Source organism: Cryptosporidium bovis (genome assembly GCF_009768925.1).
Source record: "Cryptosporidium bovis isolate 45015 chromosome Unknown contig_25, whole genome shotgun sequence".
NCBI lineage: Eukaryota > Apicomplexa > Conoidasida > Eucoccidiorida > Cryptosporidiidae > Cryptosporidium > Cryptosporidium bovis.
The window spans coordinates 232800-257247 of record NW_027125008.1 but is presented as its reverse complement, the minus strand read 5'-3'; the positions used below and the strand labels follow the sequence as shown (position 1 = coordinate 257247).

General features: G+C 31.3%; 8 protein-coding genes across 8 annotated transcripts; 4 read left to right on the top strand and 4 right to left on the bottom strand.

The window, feature by feature from the left end:
- Positions 1-248: 248 nt before the first annotated feature.
- Positions 249-944, top strand: FG379_001834 (uncharacterized protein; the record flags this gene model as incomplete). Its single annotated transcript, XM_067327437.1, has 1 exon — positions 249-944. The coding sequence occupies one exon, from the start codon at positions 249-251 to the stop codon at positions 942-944; it is 696 nt and encodes a 231-aa protein (XP_067184868.1).
- Positions 945-1333: 389 nt separating this feature from the next.
- Positions 1334-2201, bottom strand: FG379_001832 (uncharacterized protein; the record flags this gene model as incomplete). The annotated part of the gene is made up of 4 exons (XM_067327435.1): positions 1334-1341; positions 1376-1521; positions 1597-1958; positions 2022-2201. The coding sequence occupies 4 exons, from the start codon at positions 2199-2201 to the stop codon at positions 1334-1336; spliced, it is 696 nt and encodes a 231-aa protein (XP_067184866.1).
- Positions 2202-3374: 1173 nt separating this feature from the next.
- On the bottom strand, positions 3375-4493 carry FG379_001831 (uncharacterized protein; the record flags this gene model as incomplete). The annotated part of the gene is made up of 1 exon (XM_067327434.1): positions 3375-4493. The coding sequence occupies one exon, from the start codon at positions 4491-4493 to the stop codon at positions 3375-3377; it is 1119 nt and encodes a 372-aa protein (XP_067184865.1).
- A 961-nt stretch (positions 4494-5454) lies between these two features.
- On the top strand, positions 5455-9987 carry FG379_001830 (uncharacterized protein; the record flags this gene model as incomplete). The annotated part of the gene is made up of 1 exon (XM_067327433.1): positions 5455-9987. One exon carries the CDS (start codon positions 5455-5457, stop codon positions 9985-9987), a length of 4533 nt encoding a protein of 1510 aa, XP_067184864.1.
- A 929-nt stretch (positions 9988-10916) lies between these two features.
- On the top strand, positions 10917-12656 carry FG379_001829 (uncharacterized protein; the record flags this gene model as incomplete). Its single annotated transcript, XM_067327432.1, has 1 exon — positions 10917-12656. The coding sequence occupies one exon, from the start codon at positions 10917-10919 to the stop codon at positions 12654-12656; it is 1740 nt and encodes a 579-aa protein (XP_067184863.1).
- Positions 12657-12841: 185 nt separating this feature from the next.
- FG379_001828 (membrane associated plus transmembrane domain or GPI anchor at C-terminus) lies at positions 12842-15247 on the bottom strand (the record flags this gene model as incomplete). The annotated part of the gene is made up of 1 exon (XM_067327431.1): positions 12842-15247. The coding sequence occupies one exon, from the start codon at positions 15245-15247 to the stop codon at positions 12842-12844; it is 2406 nt and encodes an 801-aa protein (XP_067184862.1).
- Positions 15248-15668: 421 nt separating this feature from the next.
- FG379_001827 (uncharacterized protein) lies at positions 15669-17843 on the top strand (the record flags this gene model as incomplete). Its single annotated transcript, XM_067327430.1, has 1 exon — positions 15669-17843. The coding sequence occupies one exon, from the start codon at positions 15669-15671 to the stop codon at positions 17841-17843; it is 2175 nt and encodes a 724-aa protein (XP_067184861.1).
- A 270-nt stretch (positions 17844-18113) lies between these two features.
- FG379_001826 (RRP5 like protein) lies at positions 18114-24350 on the bottom strand (the record flags this gene model as incomplete). Its single annotated transcript, XM_067327429.1, has 1 exon — positions 18114-24350. One exon carries the CDS (start codon positions 24348-24350, stop codon positions 18114-18116), a length of 6237 nt encoding a protein of 2078 aa, XP_067184860.1.
- Positions 24351-24448: the final 98 nt, after the last annotated feature.

The following is a 24448-nucleotide window of genomic DNA, read 5'->3' as shown; positions in this document are numbered from 1 at the left end:
ATAGAAATAGTTATATGTGGTATATGTAATAAAGTGGAGACATAGGTGCATATCACATACGTACGTTCATACCTAAATAAATTAACACTTTCAAGGAGTGGTTGCGTCCCCGTGCACTAAAATATAGAAGCTAAGTGGGTGGTGCAAGATACTAGGGAGAGTACTAACTTGGTTTATGTATTTAGAAAGTGTGGGGTGAAAACAAGGACTTGAAATTTCTGAATGAGTTTTTTTGTTTACATGAAAAAATGTATAACTTGTTTTATGTCACGGTGATTAATGTATTTTTTGCAAGCATTATTTTGTTTTCACAGGTAGCTAAAACTGAGGTTTCAGAACAGCCTGTTACCTACGGAAGCACAGTGTTACTTGTAAACACTGAAACAAATAGCAATCTTTATTCTAGTAAAATAACGTGGTCAAACGGGAACCAGGTGGTAACCTGTAGCAAGGAGCTTGAAAATGATAACTACTTTTATATAAGAGAGGGAGCAGGAGAAAGCGGATACAAAGGAGCTGGATATAATGTTTTATGTGGTGAAACCATTAAATTACTTCACGCTAATACAGAAAAGTATTTAAGTGCTAATATGTCCTCCAGATCGATGATAACCAGACAAACGGAGGCTTTTTGTGGACCGAAAGACAAAACTAGCTTGTTTACTATTGAGTGCGAGAAAGGCAACTCCGGTGACGAACTTAAGATAGGTGACCAATTTAAGTTATTTAATATTGAGACAAAAAACTATCTAGTCTCAAGCAGGAGATCCGTCTTTGATAATAGAAACTGTCCTAGATGTCCTATTGTTGGACAGTATGAGGTGTCACTAAGCAAGAAATGCAAGGGAGACGGATTATGGACCTTCAAGGGTATACTTGTTTTACATAGCAGCGGCATGGGTTCTAAAACATCTGGTTCAAGTGGCGATAAAGACGAGCTGTAATTGCTGTTGTCACTTGAACAGCACGCTCATTTCACATCTCATGTATCCAGCTTTATTCCAAAAAGCGTAGAAGAGAAGAGGCCACAAATGCGCATCCAATGATAGGTGTTTGAAACTCCTATACTAAGTATTGTCTCCATATAACAGTTTCCTTGGTCTCTACGTATAATTAAACCAGTATTGCTGACCTAGCACATTTTTAGTTCTAATATAACTGCATTATGTCGGTGCGTAGTGTGTATCGTGTTACATGTTATCTTATTTACTGGAAGTGTAGCACCAAGTCTTTCATGTCATAGGCAGTTTTCACCTTAGATTCGAAGGACCTACTGAACTCTATGCAAATTCTGTCCAGTAGTGAGACTATATCTAAATTTTTGTGAAAAAGTTTACAAATCTATAATTAAATATTAAAAGAGTGTAGAGCTTACCCTTATCCTTCTGCAAGACGTCCTCGAGACCGACGTTACCCACAAAATGGTCTGCATTTGAACTGCCACTATTACGTGAAATAATCGATGGCGGGAAACTTCTAACATTTTCGGAGTGATTTACACGCTTTTTTGAATAATTACTTCTGGGTGTTTCGCAATAATTAATGAATAAATGAGTTAGTTTTTACTCTTTTGGTACGAACATAATGGCAACTTACGATTCTTGTTCGTTATAAACACCATCTTCTGGAAAAAACTGGTTGTTTTCAAGTAGTGTTCTATATTGATTTTCCCTAGACTCGCGCTCCATTGGAGCCAGAGTTCTGTCATTACCATTAGAAATGTTCAGTAGTTTTGCTCTCAAATAGCTGATTATATCCGTATCTATCTCCTCAAAGCTGTTGTTGACTACGCTACTTTCTTCAGAAACAGTTAGATTTAGATCTAAAAAGTAAGCAAGTACCATGTTTTCAATGTTTAAATCACTTCTTAAAACGCTGTTAAAGTAATTTTTCAGAGAATTAAAACGGTTCTCATGAAATGTTTTGTTTTTCTGCCACCACCAACCTTTATCCGGAAGCTGAAAATAGTTAACAATAAAGTTAGAGTTGTGTAAACAATTTTTTTTAACTTAATAGCTTACCTTTGGAATATGTGGATATCTATACTGAAACAAATCATCTACCTGTTTGAAGTCGTCATAGCTTCTTTCAATGTCCCAAGATTCATTGTTCTTCTTGTTATATATATTAATTCTGTACAACACCTCATTTGAATCAAAGTAATAATCCAGCATCTCAATTTTATATCTATCTGTATCCATTATACTATTGTATACTATAAACGTGTTGTATTATATCCCATTTAACAAAACTACTGCAAAGTGTAGAATGTGTGTTCTCCCTTTTATTATAAAAACTAAATGTATGCATAAATCCCTCCGGTATATCAATTTAGCCTTATACCCTTAATATTTGCTATATTTCGGTATACACAAGAACATGCCGAAATATACTAGTTGTATTGACATATACCACTCGTCCGTGAATGGTGCATTAAACGTCCTTTTTCCTTAAAGTACCTATGCCTCGTTATCTACTGCAGGCCACCTAAGAACTAGATTACCATATCAAATTTCGGTGTGGTTAATCTATTTTCTTCTGTTCCTTTTAAAGATCCAATCTCGTACATTTGAAGTGCCCACTGATACAAAAAAAATAAACAAAAGTATGCATAAACCTTATATGCAACAAAGACTTAAAAATAAAAAGGAAATTTCTGAATTTGAACTAAAAAGAAAAAGGGTCTAGTGATTTCTAAGACTTCTTACATACCAGTTTATGGGAATATATTGCCTACGACCCGCCCGCATAGTAAATTGGCACCTTTTCGATTTTTAGCGCGCAAATTTCACTAAATTATTAATTAATGAGAAGCTCAAACGTCTTAAAATCTTAACCATAAAAACAGTGGTATCATTGACGCCAGTAAACGTGAAAATTAAAGTTTAGTGTAATCACGACAAATTTGTTTGCTGTTTTTTGTGTTTTATACGGTATTTTGTTACAAACTCGAGTTTATTTTCATTATTGTTCCCTCGAATTTCTTGGATAGTTTTATCATCTTAACTACGCCTATTTTACAATTGTTTGTTTTTATTTTTATATTTCTCTTAATTTCCACACTAACCTTCAATTCTATTATATTTACTAACTTTACATCCCGTTCATCCACACGTAGGTATACATGTATGCAGCAGTCAATCGTATCTGTCTCAATTTCCTGATTCTTTCCATTGCAACTACAGTTTGCAACTTTGCTTGTAAAATACGATATAAACCGCTAAGTCATATATAATAGAGCTAAGCAGACAACATGAAGTGGAAGAATAAACAGAAGTGTGATAAAAACGGATGCAAAATTACATGAAAAGCATCAGAGAGTAGGAATGAAAATGTAGAAATAAATCAAGGTTTATAATAGTCTATGATAGCAATTAATTGTTTGTTATCTCATTTACTTTTTCAATAAATTCATCTAACTCTATTTCATTTTGAAATCTAATCATACATTGTATGGTTTCAGATTCTTCATTAAAAGCAACGAAATTAACCGCATATCCTTTTTTTATGTTATTGTTCTTTTGAAATGTCTTGGATATCTCTTTATTTAATGGAGTGTTGAGCAGAACTTTGTATATTCCACTTTGACGAAATATTATTCTTGGTTTATTTATTGTTGTTAACAGAGAATCACCACTGTTTTCATCCACATCAGTCTTATCATCAACAGTACACTTTGGAATATTCAAGTGAATAATTCCATTTCCCATTTTTTTAAAGGTTTTTTGATTATTTTCCAATTCCTTCAAGATAAATAAATCCGCATTCTTACAATGATAGACAGTTTCCTCATTCTCCTCTCCACTAAAAGCCTTCTTAGTCAACTCCTCATTGTTTGACTCTTGCTCATTACAATCCAATTCATCACTATTTAACAAATTGTTTTCCTCAGACCCAACTACACCTCCAAAGCCGAATAAATTATCACTCTTATTTTTATTTTCACCATTTTCGAATCCAGAAAACAAAAAATTGTTTTCATTGTTTGTAGCTAGTGATATAAATGGATTCTTGAAAGTGCTACTTAGTCCCGTATTACCAAATGGCAAAGAGTCGTCATTTTCTTTTGTTCCTTTTTCGTCATCTGAACCATTTTTATCGCCAAAATCTCTATTATTTTCATTAATATCACTACTATTGTTATTTTCTTTCTCATTAATCTTATCCTCCTTTCCATCATCCTCTTTTTGATCATTCTCGCTTTGAATGTTGGTTACTTCCTTTTCAGAATCATGTTTGTCCTCGTTATTGTTTCTGCCTCCTTCTAAATGTATCTGAGGTGAATCGTTGCTTAAATCGTCGCACTTCTTTCTTATTCTAACTATTCTTCTAGAAGCCATTTCCTCTTTAGTTTCTGTTGGTCCTTCACAGCTATTTTCAGCGTTAACATCCTCTTTCCCAAGCAAAGTCGACTTCCCACTCAAATTATCTGATCTTTCCAACTCATCGCAATTCTCACTTGTTAACTGGTAATCTGCTACTCTCTTTGACATTATACAGTAAATTTAATACATATATCAATTTATATACATATACAATATTATTATGTACCATACAGTCCGCACTAACAATAATGTAGCTAGCGTTTCCAATAACCTTTACTTAAAACCCCAACACCACCTTTCCTGTATTAACTTTTATTATTTTCAATAATAATTTCATATTTGACTTACAACCAGCATTTACCGCCAAAGATTTATTTTTCTACATTGCCCAATTCAATTTTGACAATAATAATTTTCAAACGAAAGATCATTTTTGTTAATAATTAGATTAAATCTGACAATTTTTAGTAAATATAATATTAATATTTATTTATAATTATTTTACATACCAACTAATCAAGTTAAACTTGTTAACTTAACATTGCTAATATAATTAATTCCACTTACATTTAACTATTATATATCACTATTAAAATGTAAAATAAGCGCCAGACAAAAAGTTATAAATCCAATAATTTTTCATTAATTTTTGAAATTGCGCCATAATCAAATAATAATTGTCTCTTAAATTTAGTCCCTTGGTAATCTTTTCTTTGAAACATACGTCAAATATTTGTAGAATATCAGCTCTTTTTAACCAACGAAAGAAGAGGACATAAAAACTTCATTTTGATCTTGTGGCGGTGATTTTGACTTGTTACCACTTTAAATTTTGTTATTTTTGCAATACTTATATATGTATTTACTGCCACTTTTTATGTTTGGCACTTACAATAATTCACTTAATATTAAAGATATTCTCAGATAGCATTAGGTGGCGATAATATATAATTTGTTCACAAAGGAACACCTTACTTTCGAGTAAGGTGTTAAGAGATTTTTGGGTTAAAGACTGATAATATTCTTTATTGTTACTACTACTACCACCACATTTTAAATACAAATAGTTATATGTTAAAATATCGGTAATTTGCAGGTATTTTTGATAATAATAAAACACCGATTAAAAATGTCAGTTGAAACCAAATACTCTCCAGACAAAAAATCATTATTTGGTGGGATTCATAACTGCATCGTCTACCCCGTAGTTAATAAAGATTTTGTCAGCAATAACAACAAATATAAAGATGAGATTGCTCATTTTGATGCTCCAATATTCGTGTCTCCCATTAATAAGAGCGTATATTTAAGCAAGATTTATTTATTATTATGTATATCAACTTTTGGGATATTTTCAGTTTTTTGTTATTGGTTTCCAAATGTCTTTCGAATTATGAATTACAGTGCATCTACAATAGATGAGTGCGAATACTTCCTTTTGGTCACAAATGATTCTTATTACATTGTTGTAGAAAAAAAGAAATTTAGTTCTTTGGAACCAAGCAATTACGAAATTAATTTGCTCAATATCTTTAATTTCAGCCCATCTGGACATATAAGTAAAAACAATGACGGTGGAGTTAAAATTACATTTTTTGTGTTTTGTGGTTCTTTATATCAGTTTGACTCTGTTGAGAATTCATTTGTTTTAACAAGGCCGTCCTTAGACAATGCCACATATGCTGAAATTAGAAATAATATAAGCATCTTACTTAATAGGTCGAAAGAAGCATGTAATACCATTATTGACTCCAGTGATAATGAATCTAGCTCCAATAATCGTGGCAATTGTGATAATATATATCCATTAATAAGGTCTAATTTGCAGTATCTATTTGGCAAATGTTCATGTGAGATTAGAATACTCACAATATTGGATCTAATTCAACACGAAATATTTCACCCGTTCTTTATTTTTCAAATATCGGCAATAATTATATGGGTTAACAGCTCATATATGGAATATGCTATTTGTATCATTATCATAACATTCTTTACATTATTGAGTTCTGTCTATGAGACAAGATCTTCACATATAAAAATGAGAGAGATGTCTAAATTGAATATTAAGGTCTCAGTTATTTCTATAGATTCTGACTTGACTGAACCATCTGAAGAGATTATTGACTCTACTGAACTTATCCCTGGAGATCTCATTTTAATTGAGCCTGGAATGACACTCCCTTGTGATGCTATACTTCTGTCCTCTGAGGCTATATTAAATGAAGCTGCTTTGTCTGGTGAATCAGTTCCTGTAATAAAGACACCAATACCAAGATACTCAAATGGTACTTTCTTATTTGAAAAAGATCAAAAACATATACTGTTTTCTCGCACAGTTGTCATTGGAATAAACGGTAATAAATACGGCCTTGCATTAGTACTTAGAACCGGTTTTTCTACACTGCAAGGTCTCCTATATCAGTCCATGTATAGTGATATTATTAGTAACAGAATTCACTTTCAAAATGATAGATTGTATAAAGATTCTATGAAGTTTGTTAAATTATGTTTTATAATTGGAATTATTGGATGCATTCTCACTGGGATTTTTGGTTATTTAATATCGGTTGACTCTGTTACAATATTCTTCAAGTCTATTGACCTATTCACCATTGTGGTTCCCCCTGCACTGCCTGCTACTATTGCAGCTGGTTGCAATATCGCTATTATGAAACTGAAGAAAAAAAAGATATCTTGTTCGAATCCAAGTTCCATTAACATCTCTGGCCAAATTAACACTGTCGTCTTTGACAAAACTGGCACTCTCACAACAGACGGACTTGATGTTATTGGTTGTATCTCCTTTGTAGGTAATAATGATAACGGCCCTGATAAAAATAATGTTAAGCTCATAACAAACAGTAATGATGTGCCCAGCACTCTTTCAAAGGCACTTGCTACATGTCATTCAATCACTTATATTGATAGAGATAATACAGCCAAGATTGGATCCAGTTACAGCAACCATTGTAATTTTGATCATTATAACGCCCAAAGAATCCCCGTTGGAGAACCTTTGGAAATGTGTATGCTTAATTTTAGCGGTTGGAAGCTCCAAGATAAGGACAGTAGTTATGATCATAGTTTCAATTCAGTAGATAACTATATTAGCTCATACTCTGACAATTCTCCCGTAAGTACTTGTGGTAATAACAACAATAATAATAGTGAGTGTGATAATTACTTGGACATTATTATTAATACGAAAACCAAGTCTAACTTCAGAGAAATATCTTCTACACGCGTTGTCAGAAAATACCCAAATAATTGTAATAATGGAGATAAAAACAATTTCAACTCAAATAAGAAAAACAGTGACTATGAGGAACTTGAGATTATTAAAGTATTTGAATTCTGTTCAAAACTGCGGAGAATGACGGTATTATGTAGAAATCCCAATAAACCAACAGAAATAATGATTTTTTGTAAAGGTAGTCCTGAACAGATTAAAAACATTTGTAGCCAAAATACAGTTCCAACCAATCTTGAGGACCACATTTTGAGTTACTCAAGAATAGGTATGAGGATCATTGGTTTTGCCTTTGGTTATTTTGATGTGCCTTCAAATGCTACTTCTTGTTTCTTAGAAGAGCTATCCAGAAACCAAATTGAAGATAAACTTAGTTATATTGGTTTGATGATATTTGCAAATAAATTGAGATCTAATAGTATAAATGTTATATCCACTCTCAAAAATGCGAATATTAATTGTGTAATATCCACTGGTGATCATACAAATACTGCTATTTCCGTTGCAAATGAATGTGGTATTATATCAAACTCGGAAACAAACAATAATGAACCTAAAATATATGTAATTGGGGATATTTTTACCAATAAAGATTTAAATGATGAAATGAATAAATCCATTAAATGGACCTTACTGACGAAAGAATTTGATAAAATTAATGAATTTTCAAGTATTCAGGAGGTTTTAATCAATTATAATTTTGAAAATATCCATTGGGTTGTTACTGGCCAATGTCTTAGGTTCTTACACGAACTTCACTATAGATTTGGATTGGAATTTCTAGATTTATCAAATAAACCTGTTGAAGATCCAAATAAAACTTGCACTAAATCCTCAAGAAAGAGATGTCTGCTCGAAACCTTTAAAAATACATATTATTACTTGTGTAATTATTTAAATTTGAACAATTATATTTGCAATAATTCTTGTATTAGTCGTGTATGCAATTCCAATATTAATGATGACAATAACGGCAATTACAGTATAAGTAGTGATAAAAGTGGAAAAGACCGTAATAGCGGTTATGCCTTCAATAAAAGATTAACTAATAGTCTTCCAAAATGGATTCTACTTGATTCAATATCAAGAACGAATATTTACTGTGATTCAGACAGAGTTTTATTGAATAATGGTATGGAATTTAATGAGGAGGAGTATATTGGGCTTAATAATATACCGTTTAATCTCAACTGTACTAGAAATCAGATTAACTCAACTAATGATATTCCACTCAATAGTAATTTTGTTGGTGATATTTTCAATGGTCGCAATAATAATGAATTGGCATATTTTGAAAAAAAAATGATACTAAAGTTTGATGCAAAATTTAATGATATACCATTCTCAATCAAAATGTCTGCTCTAGAATTCATAACAAGATATTGCCATGTTTACTGTAGAATGACCCCAACAGATAAAGCATTGCATATATTCAACCTGCAGAAATTAAATCCAAAAACATATGTTGGAATGTGTGGTGATGGTAACAATGATATTCTTGCTATACAGTCAGCTGATATTGGCATTTCTATTGCTGACCATGATGAAACAGTACCTTCTGCGTTTATTTCTTCAGTTGATAGGAATATAGACGCTGTTCCAGATATACTTTTAGAAGGAAGAGCAGCCTTAACATCTACAATACAATCATTCCAATATATTGTAATGTACATATTCATTCAATTTACGTCTGTTCTCTTCTTATATAGTAAAGGAACAAATTTTACTGATCATCAATTTATATGGTCTGATCTTATTACATTTCTTCCAATATCTATATTTGCGACATTTACAGGAACGAATAAGCGACTTCCCTCAAAATTCCCCGTTTATACAAATATACTGAGTAACAATGTACTAATTGGCATATTTATGCAATGTGTGGTGCAGTTATTCTTTTTAGTGATGAACAATTACATTGTATCAAAACAAGAAGGATTTGTTCCTTATTTATTTACTGGCCAGTCTATTGGAGGAGAAAGAAAACCTGAACACTTAGTATGCATTGAAAATACTGTTACTTTCCTTACTACTTGTATTCAGTATTTATCTACTGGTCTCGCGATGCATAGAACAAAGCCATTCAGACTCGCACTTTCTACCAATATATTGTTTTCAGTGCATTCATTGTTCCTCTTTCTATCTACAATTTATATATTATTCAATCAAGGTTCACAATTGTCCAAAATTTTGAACGTCGTTTATCTCCCTGGCAAAATTAATTACATTCTTTTGTCCACGTTTATCATCAACATTACTGTCAGTTTTGTTGTTATGAAGATTATAATTAAAAAATTATATCGTCGTGAAGTTAAAGAAAATGGCCCAACTTTTTTTCCTCAGCTTTATCCGCTCATAGTCCCAAATAGAAAGATTGAATGGAAAATCAGCCATTATTCGTCGATTTAGGAAGCAACATATTAAAATGATGAGTTATATCTTTATTTATTCCATTTTTTTACTCATAGGTTGCATTTCTAATTTTTTTTCCTATTTATTTAATAAGTAAAAGAATAAAAGTGCTTTGGCACATTTTTTTATTTGCAATGATTATATTAGTCTAAAATATATATACGAATGCCCATCATCGTTTTTTCCTATATTGTATGTTTGTATCCTAGACTTGTTTCTTACTAATTTTATATATATTTTACTATATTGTTTTTGTCCCACCTATTGTATTCGGATACCTAACATTTTTCCATTGTATAGAGTTACATTGCTCAAATATTCAGGAGGAAAAAATAAGTCAAGAAACGGTACGACCCACTAATTTTGTATGATGTTCTCATTTATTTGGCTTTATATAAATTTTGACACTTCGGCCTTTAACATAGTTACCACCTATTTACGTTGCGTGGAAACTTGCAAATATTTGCACTTATTTTGGCGCCTGCATGCATGTATGCATGTGCCATCTAAGTGTGATTATTTGCACTCATTAACCTTTAAAACAGAATAAGGTAGTTTATTTATATTTTCACATTTACAATAGACTTCAAGAGGGCAGAAAATAACCTTGGGTTTGAATCTATTATTGGATTTCAATGGAAATTAAGTGAAAACACGTTTAACTTTATTTAGAGGAAAAAAAATATATTGTACGCATTAACTCGGTTGTGTATATTTATATATATTTAAATGTACATAACTTTAATAAAATAAAGACATAATTTATTGAATAGTTGAGTTAGAGCAAAAAATTCAATTCATCCATTCATTTATTGTTAACTAAGTAATTGTGCTGCCTTCGATTTTTCTAATCGACCATCTAAGAACAGGACTGAGGTACAAATTGCATCCCTCAAATTGCCCTATAATTAAAAGCAACATTAAATATGACACTTATTGGAAATGAAATAAGAAGCATTGACAGGAACTTACAAGAATTAGACAAAACTGTTAAGAATCTCGAGGACGAATTATTGAGGAAGCAAAATAGCCTTTCAAGAAATAAGATTATAAGTCGTGCACAATCAAGTGGAGGATGTGGTATTGGGTTACTAATTTCAAAAAGTCCAAAAAAGAATTCGAATATTCATACTGGAAGCCCGAATAACAGTGTTAATATTGGAAATACAGTGCTAGTGAAAAGTGGATTTTCCAGCCCAACTATGAATGCTGGAAGAGATTTAATTGGGGTAGTGAGTAACAATATTGAGATGGAAAAAACTGGTAACATTTCTTTAGCGAAAAATAATTCCATTGTTAATAATGTTCTGATAGAAAACGAAGTTCAATTTGCTGCAAACCCAAACACCTCTTCCTGTGATAATGTATTAAGTATGAATAATCCTATTACTGCGAACAATAGCATTGACCAGCAAAATTGTATCCCAGTAAATCAACTTGATGTTAACAATTGTCAAATTCCAACTTATATTCAATATCGGACACACAACACTACATCCATTCCACCTGTTGTTTCTAACATTCCAATACACCAAAATATTAATCATTCAATTGGACCAAGTTGTTCGGATTATAATCCACAAATGATTGTTCAAATTCCAAATCAAATTCATTTACAACAAACTGGGAGTGGCATTATTGAAAGTATTAATCAACAGCAATTACCCCCACCTTTGAAAGCGCAACAATTAGGGTTTAATCCTCATCAATCTTTGGAAATTCAAACAGGTCCATTGATTCCTCAACAAATTATGGTAATGCCACAAGTTTCAAATTTGGTTGCACATAACCACATTCAAGGAGGGCAAATTCTTCAATTTCCTGGAATGATTCAACCACCAATTCCAACAGTAGCATCACCACCACTTGCACCAATGATGCAAGGATATAACCAATTCATACCAAATAGTAGTATCGGGATGATGGATTTCCAACAGCAATTATGTACAAATAATAATATTCCGGTCCCAGCAATTTCTTCCCCCCCTATAACTCAAAATCCCAGCAATATTTCTCAAATTGACCAAAATAATGTTTTGCGAAACAACAATCCTCTTGGAATGGATTCTCAAATGCTTGCAAAATATTTATTAACTGCAATGGCCGAAGAATGTTTACTTAAGAAGAATTCCTGTGTTGAGAAAGGAACCGAAGGTATAGACAATGAAGATGGACTCAACAATAATTCCAATTCAACTTCTCTTTCAAGTATAAATGATTCAAGGACCATTATCAGACCATTAATACAACCTCCAAAGACAAACATTGATTTCTCATCACCAAAATCATTTTCACAGGATGTTTTTAAATCAAAATGTAAGAGAAGACCAAAAAATAACAACCATATTAATAACAATAACGATTATAGTCAAACTGAGAATACAATTCAACAAGAATATCAAATACCAAATGACAAGCCAGTTTCGCCACCTTCTTCACCAATGTGTTTATCCTTCAAAACATCAGTTCCAATAAATGCTCTTGGTGATAACCCATTTTCCGAATCTCTGTCAAGAATTGTTGCAAATAAAATTACAAAGGTACCACAACCAATGCCTATGCATGATGGATTTCCGTCTTTTTTTCAGAACCAACATACAATTGGTAATGGATACGGTATAAATAACCATCTCAACTATATTTCTTTAAATGGAAATTTAAATTAAGTTTTAATGCGGAAATAATTAAACATTATTTTTTATTAAAAAAACAATTAACTTATTTTTAATTTAAATGTTAAACATCCCTATTTTTAATTTATTAATTTTAACTTTCCTGCTAATTATTTTCATATGTTTTTAATTATGACTTTCCTGTATAACTTATAGTTTCTGATTTTGCGATGTTTTTATTAGATATCAAAAAAAATCATAATATGCATGCCTATTCCTGAAATGCATAGGAAAATATAACTCAAGGTAATCGAAAAGAATACGACTTTATTGAGCAAAGGTAAAATTAGCTCATTTGGAAGTGATTGCAGATAAACATTGTTATCATTTATATATTGAAAGCTAATTGATGGGTTTCCAAAGTCATCGCTTATATCATAATATTTACATAGTTTCCAATTATTTTCATATTCGCTTGGATAAATATGTTTCAAAAACCTTCTGTAATAAATTAAGTTTTGTGACATTGTTTTAATGCATATTAAATAAATCGTCGAGTAATCTTGGTATATTTTAGATATTCCTTTGCTTTCTTTATAAAATTCTATATTATTTCTAGAATCAAGAACTCTGAATTTTCTGCTATTTACTTCCAAAAACTCATTTTTCCATAATATTGTCACTACTTTAATGCATACAGAAACACTGTCAATAGTCATCTTACTTAATTTGTTGTCCCTAATATTTATATTCCCACCCTCTTTAATTGATTTGTTTAAATCCAATGAATATGAAACTGGAAATTTATACCATAACTTTTCCATACTCCAAAGTTTTGAATTTAAGTACAATATTTGTATAAATGATACATAATTGGGTATTTTGTTACTACTGTCACTCAGCTTTTTATATGATTCAACATTATTTGAGTTTGAAATGATGTTCTGAATATGTTCGTCATACAACTTGTATTTTTTTAATATAAATTCCTTCTCCATTTGGGAGTTTTTAATAAATAATCCATGATCAACGTCAGCTTTCATTGCTTTTCTCATTTGAATATCCTCTTCAGTTTCTAATTTGCCCAAAGAGTCTATTCTTGCATTATCAAACAAATTTTTATTCTCCTTAACGTATCCTGAAACAAACCCCTCAAATTCAGTTATACACTTCTCCTCACTAAAACCAACTAAACAGTGAGTATAATACTTCTCTATATCTATATTAGACGAGACCGAATAATAGTATGGATCAAATGAAAGCTTTTTTGCCAATACTGTGCCACTAATTGAATCATTGTCTCCATTATATGTTATGTTTCTCAAGTCCAAACCAGAGCTGTAATTACTGTCCAACAACTCTGAAGTATTTATTTTATACTTTTCATCTAAAAAAGACAAGTGATACAGTTTTTCGAGTCTCGTTGTTAATTCAAACATTAAACTACATATTTGATTTGATCTTAACAACGCCCTTCTATTAACAGATATAGATTTCTTATGAAAAATATAGTATATCCCTGTCCTTTGAAATATGTCGTAAAAATAAACCTTTGTTTCTTGGAACAAAGACATTATTGTAAGATTCAATACACACGTTTTTATATGGCTATGGTAAACATACATTTCCGGCATTTCTTTTGGCAAATAAATCTTAAGGTCAATTCTCTTGCACTTTCCATCTTTCCTATTTTTATACTTTTTTGTGCAATAACCATCTTCAGTGTCCAGTCCATTCTTATTTTTCATTTTTTCATATTCTTTTTTCGACTTTTGCCTCTCTAACTCTTTTTGTTGATAATACCTTTCAAACTGTACCATATAATCGGTAACTATGTTTTTCACAAAGTCGAATTCCTTGCCCTTAATTAGTATTCTCAATAAACGTAAAATCTCATCAAATTTATTTTGTGATAGTTCTCTTAGTATATACCACTGTGATCTGGCCGGATCAACTTTGTATATCTCCCTCCAAGTCAAGTAAAGATTTGAACTAGCTACTTTTCTCAATAAAACTAAATACTCATCATTAAACCATTTATTATTCTTCAAATTACTTATCAATTTCCAATACTTATCCATGTATATTGTGCAACCCCTTTGCATAATAAAAATATATTCATCACCTTTAAGTTCCTTTTTTACCAATAATTTAATGTTATTTTTTAAAAACAGCAAACAATCCCTGTATGTACTTACTAACTTCATTTTTTTTGGAACACTCACATAATTATTGCTATTAAAAATAAACAAAAAAATTATCCACTGAACTTCTTTTTTTATTTCGTAGTTGTTCAATTCCCAGTTAAATTTTAGTGTGTTTATCGCTGAATTACTCATATCGTTATTTAGTATAGGAATATTTTCATCTGACTCATTCTTATAATCATTTAATCTTAAAAACACCTCCTTTGTGCCATTGTTTTCCTCTCTCATAGTTACATTTACCTCCGCATATTCCCTTTGTACCAGCTCTTCAACATTACATCCTTTTTTTGTGTACAAATCCGTTTCTAACTTACTAGTCAATGAATTTATCTCTGATAAACTCAAACTATTCTTTTTTTCACCTTTATATACAATCTCCGTTGCAAATCCTATCTTTATACAAACAAAAAGCAATGTTGACAATAATATTCTATTCATCACTTTATTTTTGTTATTCTTCTATTCATACATCTAACTTAAAAACACCCTTATCAATTTTCATTCCAAGTAAAAATAGGCATATATTTATTCATAAATACTCCACTGTCGTAGATAATTTATATCATTTACACCATTCCAATATCTTCTACAATTTTATTTTCATGTGAATTATTATTTTTGTATTAAAATATGCATTTATTCCGGTACTGAAAAATGACTAATTTACTTTCTATAGCATGTGGAAAAAAATAATGCCGGTATAAAAATACTTTTTAGTACGCCAAGATTTTTTTAGCTATTGCAAATTTGCACTTTTCACTATTACTCTCCTTTTACCGGCAAAAAATTGTATGCAGTATTTTAAGCAAAAAATAAGCATAACTTGACTGCAGGAGCAAAGTTAGCCTAAGATGGATAAATGAGTGGTTATAACGGTAATTTTTCAGTATCTAGGTTTGTTCTTCTGGTAAAATTAGTAGCATGTCTAGATTTAATATTAGTCTGTAAATGCAGCAATCAGGAAGATGTACTAAAAAAGAACTATACATCCGAATGGACCGTTTTAAGTGGAATTGGTCACTTAAGAAATAAGTCAGTTGAGAATGACTATTTTCTGGATGAGCACAGCAATTTGACCTCACTTCTCAGTGATAAAAGTCGAGACTCTCTATTGAGTGGAATATTTTCAACAGGGAACAAAAATAAAGTAAAAAACAGTTTTCAACACCTAGAGAACTTGAGGGATGATTTTGTAAGGAATTGGGCCTTTAATATAAAGTATGGATCAAAAAGAGTGGCGGATGAAGCGAGATTGAACATGTTATTGTATTTTGTTAAACAAAAAAGCAATACAAAGAAAATAAGAAGTTTGGACCAGGTAGAGGGTCATAAATTAATACCAGACAACCATAAAGAGTGCTGGGAGAGTTATTTGAGACTAGTGAGGAAACATAAATATGAGTTATATAATAGAGATTTTGAGACAGATGAAGAAGGACAACATAAAATTGAGAATGACTTAGTTTCTAACTTAATGAGCTGCTATGCTAATAGTGATAACGAGGATGACCTTGACAATATAAATGAGAAGAAAACCACTAATGATAATAAAAATATGGAAAAGTTGATGAAAAAGGGTTTAGATATATTTCAATATGATAAAGAGGTTATAGATTCCTTTGGTTTAAATAATTTCTTAAAGTTAATAGAGCCAGTAAAAAGCAAACAGAGTTACTTGAACAACATAAGGAACAATATAGTCAGAACACTTGATGATGACAACGAAAAAATGTGCAAAGATAAGATGCTAGATAAAGAAAAGTTTTTATTAAGATATACTTGTGAATTATATATGATTTGTCGCAATAAGGTAGATAAGATGATAAAGGAAGAATATGAAGACTATAATTTTGACAAAACTCCAATAGAAGGAAGAATATACAGAACTTGGAAGGAGTTGTATCGGAGATCTCCGAGTGAGAGTTTGTGGTATCTATTTAAAAGACTTATTGAGATAAGAGGTGATTTGACAGTTTTTAATCTAAGCAATGGAGATATGCCACTATTACCCGAAAAAAGCAGATTAAAATTACCTGAAAATCCACCAATATTCTTTGAATTTACGATATTACCTAAAGTATGTTCAAATAATTTGGTAGCTTTATCAATGAACTATGGCTATAGAATCAGACTTGGCGTTAAAAAAGTCCCAAAATATGTACACTTTGGCAAACTTCACAGGTACTTTGAGAGTTCACTTACAAGTTCTTACACATCTTTGAATTTATGCAATAGAGCAATTAAGTTGCTTACAATGTACCAGGTCTATTACTACAAATCTATAAATGAGTATAAGCCAAACCCAGATAGCAGTTTTTATTGGCAAATACCAAACTGGGAAACATTTGGGGGTTATATAAGCTATCTTCCAACTGATGAGAAATTATTATATCCCGGAAGAAACCAGTTTGTTTGGTGTTTAATGTGGTCATGTACAGAATACACTAGAACTTTTTCGCATTATAGAATAAATCCAATTAAAGTTAGGGTTAAAGATGTGATGCATCTTCCAATGAGAATGCAGACATTGGGAATGAAGCCAAATATTGAATCTTGTATTGTTTTGTTGAGATTTTTCTGGGTTGCAAAGCTAATCAAGGTAAATAAAAGACATTATAGACCCCTTGAACTTGACTCGAATAGTGACGTCCTTTTTGACTATTCATCACTTTATTATGTTTGTGTAACAATACTAAAGTGCAGAGTGACCTATCATAGAGCCTATTTGAAACAATTCCATCCAGATGAGATAAACAACAAAATTGAAAAGTTATATGACACTCAGGATCCACAAAATGTTTACAATAATTTAAATGATAGATTTATTTTAATAAATACTCCCAAAATAAGATCACTCAAAAAGATCAAAACTCTGTTTATGGTAATTGTTGGCTCTGTGTTATTCAGTTCAATGACTGGGATAATGATATTAAATATAATAACTGGAGTCAATGTTAATAACAATTTGCTCAGGATGGGCTTCAACAATCCCTTGGGAGAGCTAATGAGTTTAAATGATCTTAAACCGCAATAAAATTAACATATAGAAACGGAAATACAGTTAAAAAGGAGAATTTTGTTCAGTAACTAGGTAAAAATATATTTAATATTGATGTTTTAATTAAACTAGGATAGATAGGTTTTACTTTCACAACCCAACAAGTGTCCAGATTATGTACACTGAAACATATATATGGTATACTACTGTATTATACCACAATTTACAAGTTGAATCAAATCCAAAACACGGAACATACTTGATTCAACTAAGTCACTAAACTAATATCCATTTAATAATAAGGCTTTATAATTTCGATTCCAAATTACTGACATAATTTATAGCTAATTCCTGTACATTTTTCTGGCTTGAACTGTTTCCAAACTGTTTTTCGAAAGCTAACCATCTTGTGAATATCATTTTCATGCTTCTTGGTTTAAATTGTTTGTTCGAACTTGTAGATCTGTATATTGATCTCACCATCTCAATATAGTCATTTGAATTGTTCTTAATGCATAACTTTGTTAGTATGTCAAAGTACTGCGACCATAGATCCATCCTTTTCACATTCTCATCCAATAAATTCTCAAATATAGTTCTTCCTCTGTTTATATTACCATGCTCAAACTCCAATCTTGCAATGTCTGTTATGAGACGCACCAATTTATCTTTTGAGACGCTTCTTAGTGATTTTTGTATAACCTCGTCTCTTGCTTTTCTTTGGTTATCATTCTCATACAAACTCGTTAAATAAGTTATCCACAGCTTTCTGCTTGATGGAAACTTTTTTAATCCTTGAAGTAGAACACTTATTCCAAATTCTTCGTTTGAATACTTTTTAAATGAGTTGAATATTTGTATGTAAAGTTTTTTTTGGTCATATACATTCATTAGTGCACGCTCTATAACACTATTTAAGTTTTCACGCATTTTCATATGAATATCCTTGTCTTTAGTGTTTTCATCGACATTTCCGTCACTTTTTAGTTCCTTCACTACACCTCCATAAACTATTTCCATGTTTATATATGCAATCCACACGTTCCATCTCTCCATTTCCTCCTTGACTGATATTTGCTTCAGTGATCTCTCCGCAACTGCTCTTGCCTTGTCTAATTCACCAGTATCTAAGTAATAAGACATATATTTAATCCAAATTGAAGACACGTCTTTGTTTGTTACCAATGTTCTTTCAAATTCATCTATAGTTGTTGGGTTCAAGTGCGAATACATTCCTTTTTCCTCCTCTTGCCTCAATTTATGTTCATGTTCCAATTGTTTTTGTACCTTTTTGTTACGATTCAAGTTTTTCGTTTCTAAATCTTGTTTAACAGAACTTTTTATTCTTTCTTGAATGTTAACATCTAACTCTTCATCACCGTCTAAGTCTGAATGAAGATTCGAACTTGAACCTAAACCTAAATTTTCATTATATGAACCAGGAGACTCGACTCTCATAGGGTATACAAAGTTATTCTCATTCATACTAAAATCAAGAGAATAGTTGTCTTTTGAGACGTCAATGTCAACTATATTGTCTTCATCTCCCTTCTTATTTGGTGCTGTTGGTTCCAATTCTATTTTGTTCACTTGATTGTCTATCGCATTGCTATCGTAATCTTCATCTTGTTCAATTCTGTATTTCTCGAAGTAACTTGGTTTAATTCCCACCCACACCTTTTTATTTTCAGTATCCAATTTAATTACCTTACATAAAAGGTTGTCACCTATATTGAATATAGACGATATTGTATTTCCGTCACATTCTGTATCCAAACATTCTTTTATTTTAGACAAGGCAACTACATCACCCTTTAAATCAGTTAGTCTTATAAACAGTCCGTACTTTTTAGATACGCTCTTCACAATTCCACTAAGCACTCTTCCAATATACAAATCATCAAAATTAAGTTTCTTGTTCACGTCATTCAACACCAACCCACCACTTTTGACTTTAGTATCACTCTCAATAACTTCCTTTTGGTCAATCTCCATATCAATATCGCTAGTAAACGAATTTTCATCCAATTGGGATATTCTTAATTTAATGTCGTCAGATTGAAGCTTTGATAAACTCAAATCAACTTTATTATCATCCCCTATATTGGTAACTATCATTTGTTTTATGTATCTACCAGGGTAGAAAGTATTTTTTGCCTCATCCGGTGTTATAGTTCCCGAAGTAAGCTCCCTAAGTTTAATCCTTCCAACCAAGTTACCAAGTCCATAACGAACAAACACCCCCTCCCTTCCACTATTTGATATGTAACCACTCAATATTGAACCTTGTGTTATTTCTCTCACTTCATTTATAACCCCTATTAAATTTCCATCCTCATCTTTATATATTATTTTTCTTATTCTAGATACCTTGCTAGATATTTCCCAACTTAAATTTGCATATTTTAGTCTTGAATTACAGCAATCCTTACTTAACAACACTTTTCTGTTTACATCTATTTTGTTATATATTATACCCTTTATAGTGTTTCCTATCTTATATTTTTCAACAGATAGTGGTTTGTCCAAGTTATCGTCATCTAATTCCAATATGTGTATCCTGCCAAAACTCTTATCTTTTAGTTGTACTATTAATCCGTTGTACATATTCATGTGATCAATAATTTTGCACTCAACAACGTCATCTATATTTGCATTAGGTGTATTTGTATTGTCCTTGTCCAAAAAAGGACTACTTCTCGTCCCCAAGACTAATGAGTAACAAATCGGAACGTCCTCCAAGTTAATACTAAACAAGAAACACTCAAATCCACTGACATTCTCCTCTTTATCAAATCTATTTGAGTAAATTATAATTGGAATCGTTTTCAATTGGTTTGATAGTTTTATAATTTTTTTATTTGAAACATTATTACTCAAACTCAAAGAAACATCCAATAGCGATATGCAATATAATTCATCCAAATAGACAATGTTACTCTTTTTTATCTTGTACCTATGAGTTTCATCACTACTAAACAGAATGTCGTTTATTTTAAGTCCCTCCTTCTTACATATACTCAACAAATTGCCTGTTTTGTCGTATTTATCTTTTACGTCATCACTAATGCAGACTATATTGTAAACGTAACAAATGTTATTACCATCTATATTTTCAGTATAAGCACCTCCCAAAACCAACCCAAAAAATTCATCTTTAATATCGTAATCTCCATTTAAAGACGATCTATCCAGCTTACTAAACACACCTTTATGATTTAATAATCTTAAATAAACTTCCTCACTGTTATTACCGTCTATATCTACAGATGCTAACACAATGAAGTCATCATTCTTACTCAATAGTGTCTTCCTCTTAATCTTAAATTCCGCGACTTTACCTATGATATTTTTATCAACAATATTGTCAGTTTTTCCGACCCCCAGAGTTTTTTTTAGACAATGTATTAATTCGGTATCTTGTTTCTCACTTGCAAATATTCTATTTATAACTTCGAATTCTTTGTCAATAGATGTTCCTGTTGATCCATTTGACATACTAAAAACGTCCTTATAACTAAACGTAATTCTTCTATCCACACCATTTTCACCTTTAATTCCCTCACTTATATTGGCCACTCTAAGTAATAGTGACTCGCCTATTTCAAAATGTTTAGATAGCTCCTCCTTGCTCTCAAAATAAATACTGGAGCTCAACAGATGTCTTGGTACTAATCCACTTAAACTGTCACTTTCGATTGCTTCTTTATCTCCAACAGATCCATTTGTAATAAAGTCTTTAATTGAGACTAGCAGTCCGTATTTGTCAATATGAGTCACGTAACTCCAACACAAACTTCCTTTTGTCAATTGCCCTTTGATGTTGTAAGTTAGAGAGTGCATTAGATTCATGTTTTTAAAACTCAATGACAATTCTATTGAACATTGATCATCTTTCTCACCTCTTTTTCCATCTAATTTAAATGTTAGCAAGTTAATTCTTTTTCTAAGTTTTTTATCATGATCTATGGTTGAACTTAATTCAAAATTAACTTTTTTACTGATTTTTTTGTTCAAATCACCTACTGACTTTGAACTTCGGCACAATTCATATAGCATATTAAACACCAATTTTGAGTTTCTTTTGTTATCAGATATAGCGTTTCTAGCTAAATACAACAGTTCCTTTTTGTCCTTAATAAATAAAATTCCTTCTCTGGTAACACCAACTAACACCATATTGTACTTATTCAACAAATTATCCTTGCTATCCTCCGGAATTGTCAGGTCGTTGAAATAACCTGTATTGTCATTAAGCTTAAGTTGGTTAATCATGTTTTTTATGTTTAAAGGTAATGAATCATTGACCCATTTACTGGAACTTGTGTTTAAACTCAGTTTCAGTGATCCGTTATTATTATCACCACTCAAATCTATGCTACTTATTCTCACTGTAACTATATCTCCTATTCTCGGAGTTTCCGGAGAAATTCCCTCTTCATCCGTGTTTGATTCATTCTCCTTCAAGTAATTTACGTACTCATTATATGACACTGAACCATATGCCTCGCCGTAAAATCTAATTATAATATAACTACCACCACTTTTAGAAATATTTTCTTGTTTATTATTAACTAAACATATTCTACTTATATAACCAACAGCAACTTGCCCAACGCTTAACTCATTACTAATTGAGGTTATAATTGGGAGTTTATCGTTAATTAATGCCCTTTTAGCAGTTAATAGCAATAATGGATTCCAAGAGCGATCACTATATTCGTATCTTAATATTCTGAACTTGTATTCACGTCCAATTTGATAGTTTTTCTTAATGTAATTCATTCGCTCCTTACTCATACCCTTGTTACCATTTGCGTCTGTCTGATTTTTTATACTACAATTAAACAAATGCTCCATGTATATTCTTCCTGAAAAATAATCAGAAAGTCTAACAGACAAACCCCAATTATTTATTTCAACAATCTTAGCATCTACTATTTTACCTGGACTTATATCATGCATAGAAAAATATCTCTCATTTACTATTTTAGGGTCGAAAGATACCAAATATGAATTTTCCAGTCTCGAGTATGAGATTATTCTATACGAATTGTTTCTTATTGTTTGATCTATTCTTTCACTATCTTTACTTTGCAAATATGTACACATTGAATACCATTTGTTTCCGATATTAGATAAAAAATTTACTCCTTTATTTTTTGATTTATTTTCACTATTATCGCCACTATAAAGTGTTATATTCGACATTGAGTCCACACTCTCTATCGTTTTTAGGTTTGAAACTAGTTCACAATCTTTTTCGACATTCTTTGATAAGATGGGGATTACCTTCTTGTTTAATAAGTCATCATTTATAATTTTAAATTTGCTCTCAATAACGTGTGGTAACATTGAGAGTACAATCTTGTTATTTGAATCTGAAATTACCGCGATTATTCTTGCAATCACAACATTTGATAAACCTATGGATCTTCTATTGAATTCTCTTGGCAATCCACTCTTGTATTCCTCCTCATTCAGACAAGATAAAGGGTGAATTGAATGTTCACTTGGAATAACACCCAACATAGTTCCCATACAAAAACTAACTTTCAACGAATGGCTGTCTTCCTGGAGATACTCTCGTATCCCTAAAATTTCTTTGTCGTTCAAGTAGTTTTTATCTATATTCTTAAATTGTAAAATTTTTGTGTTTGGCTGGAATTTTTTTATGTTATCTTGACTTAATTTCTTTTTCTTGTTTGGATTATTCACACTTATGATATTTTTTCCTCTTCCTTTATTCGAAAGAGATCTATCTTCACTCTCGCCATATGAATGTATTAAACATTCTAATTTGAGTCCTGGTTTTATCTCATATATACTCAGCATTTCGTTCTTCTTAATTACTGATCCCTCATCACCAACATCATGGTTTATTGGAGTACATAGTAAAAGTGATCTTTCTTTATAGTACATACTTACGTTTAACACAAGTATTTGGCCGAGTTTGTATTCATCACTACAGTTATCCAACTTCATAAACACATTTTTAATTCCTTTTATTCCAGTATATACGACATAACCGTGATTCTCCTTAGACAAAACTAGGCCTGAAATTACATACCCAGGCACTTCAAAGCACTTTGAGTTGCTGTTTAATCCCGCATTTAATATTGATGGCTTTATAGTTAAGTTATTCTTTGTCTTGTTATTAGATATAATCGCGCAATTAACCGGTTGTCCAATAGTGAATCTTTTATTTAATCCTAGTTTTTCTATGCTCCTCGTAAATTCTTCTAATGATTCCTCATCTTCTATCGTGTTTTCCACAGATATAATTGATTTGTTCAGTCCTGGAAGAGAAATGATCAGTTCTTTCTCGTTTACGTCATCTACAATGCCATATAATAACGTACCAAGTTTCATGTCCTTCTTGCAGACATTTCTACTCGAAAAAGTACTATCGAAATTCTTGCTTTTTACGCCAACAAAATCACCCAAGACTTCATGCTCCTCTTCAAACGAATCATTCTTACTTTCTTTATATCCTCTCTTCCTATTTAAGCCTGACAATTTACCTTCTTTGATAGTTTCCATGTTCCACTTTTGAGTTCCTTTCCCTCCCTATTAGTATATAATTTCTGCTTAACTACCATTCAAAGACTTATACCGTCATATGAGTGATAATGTATTCT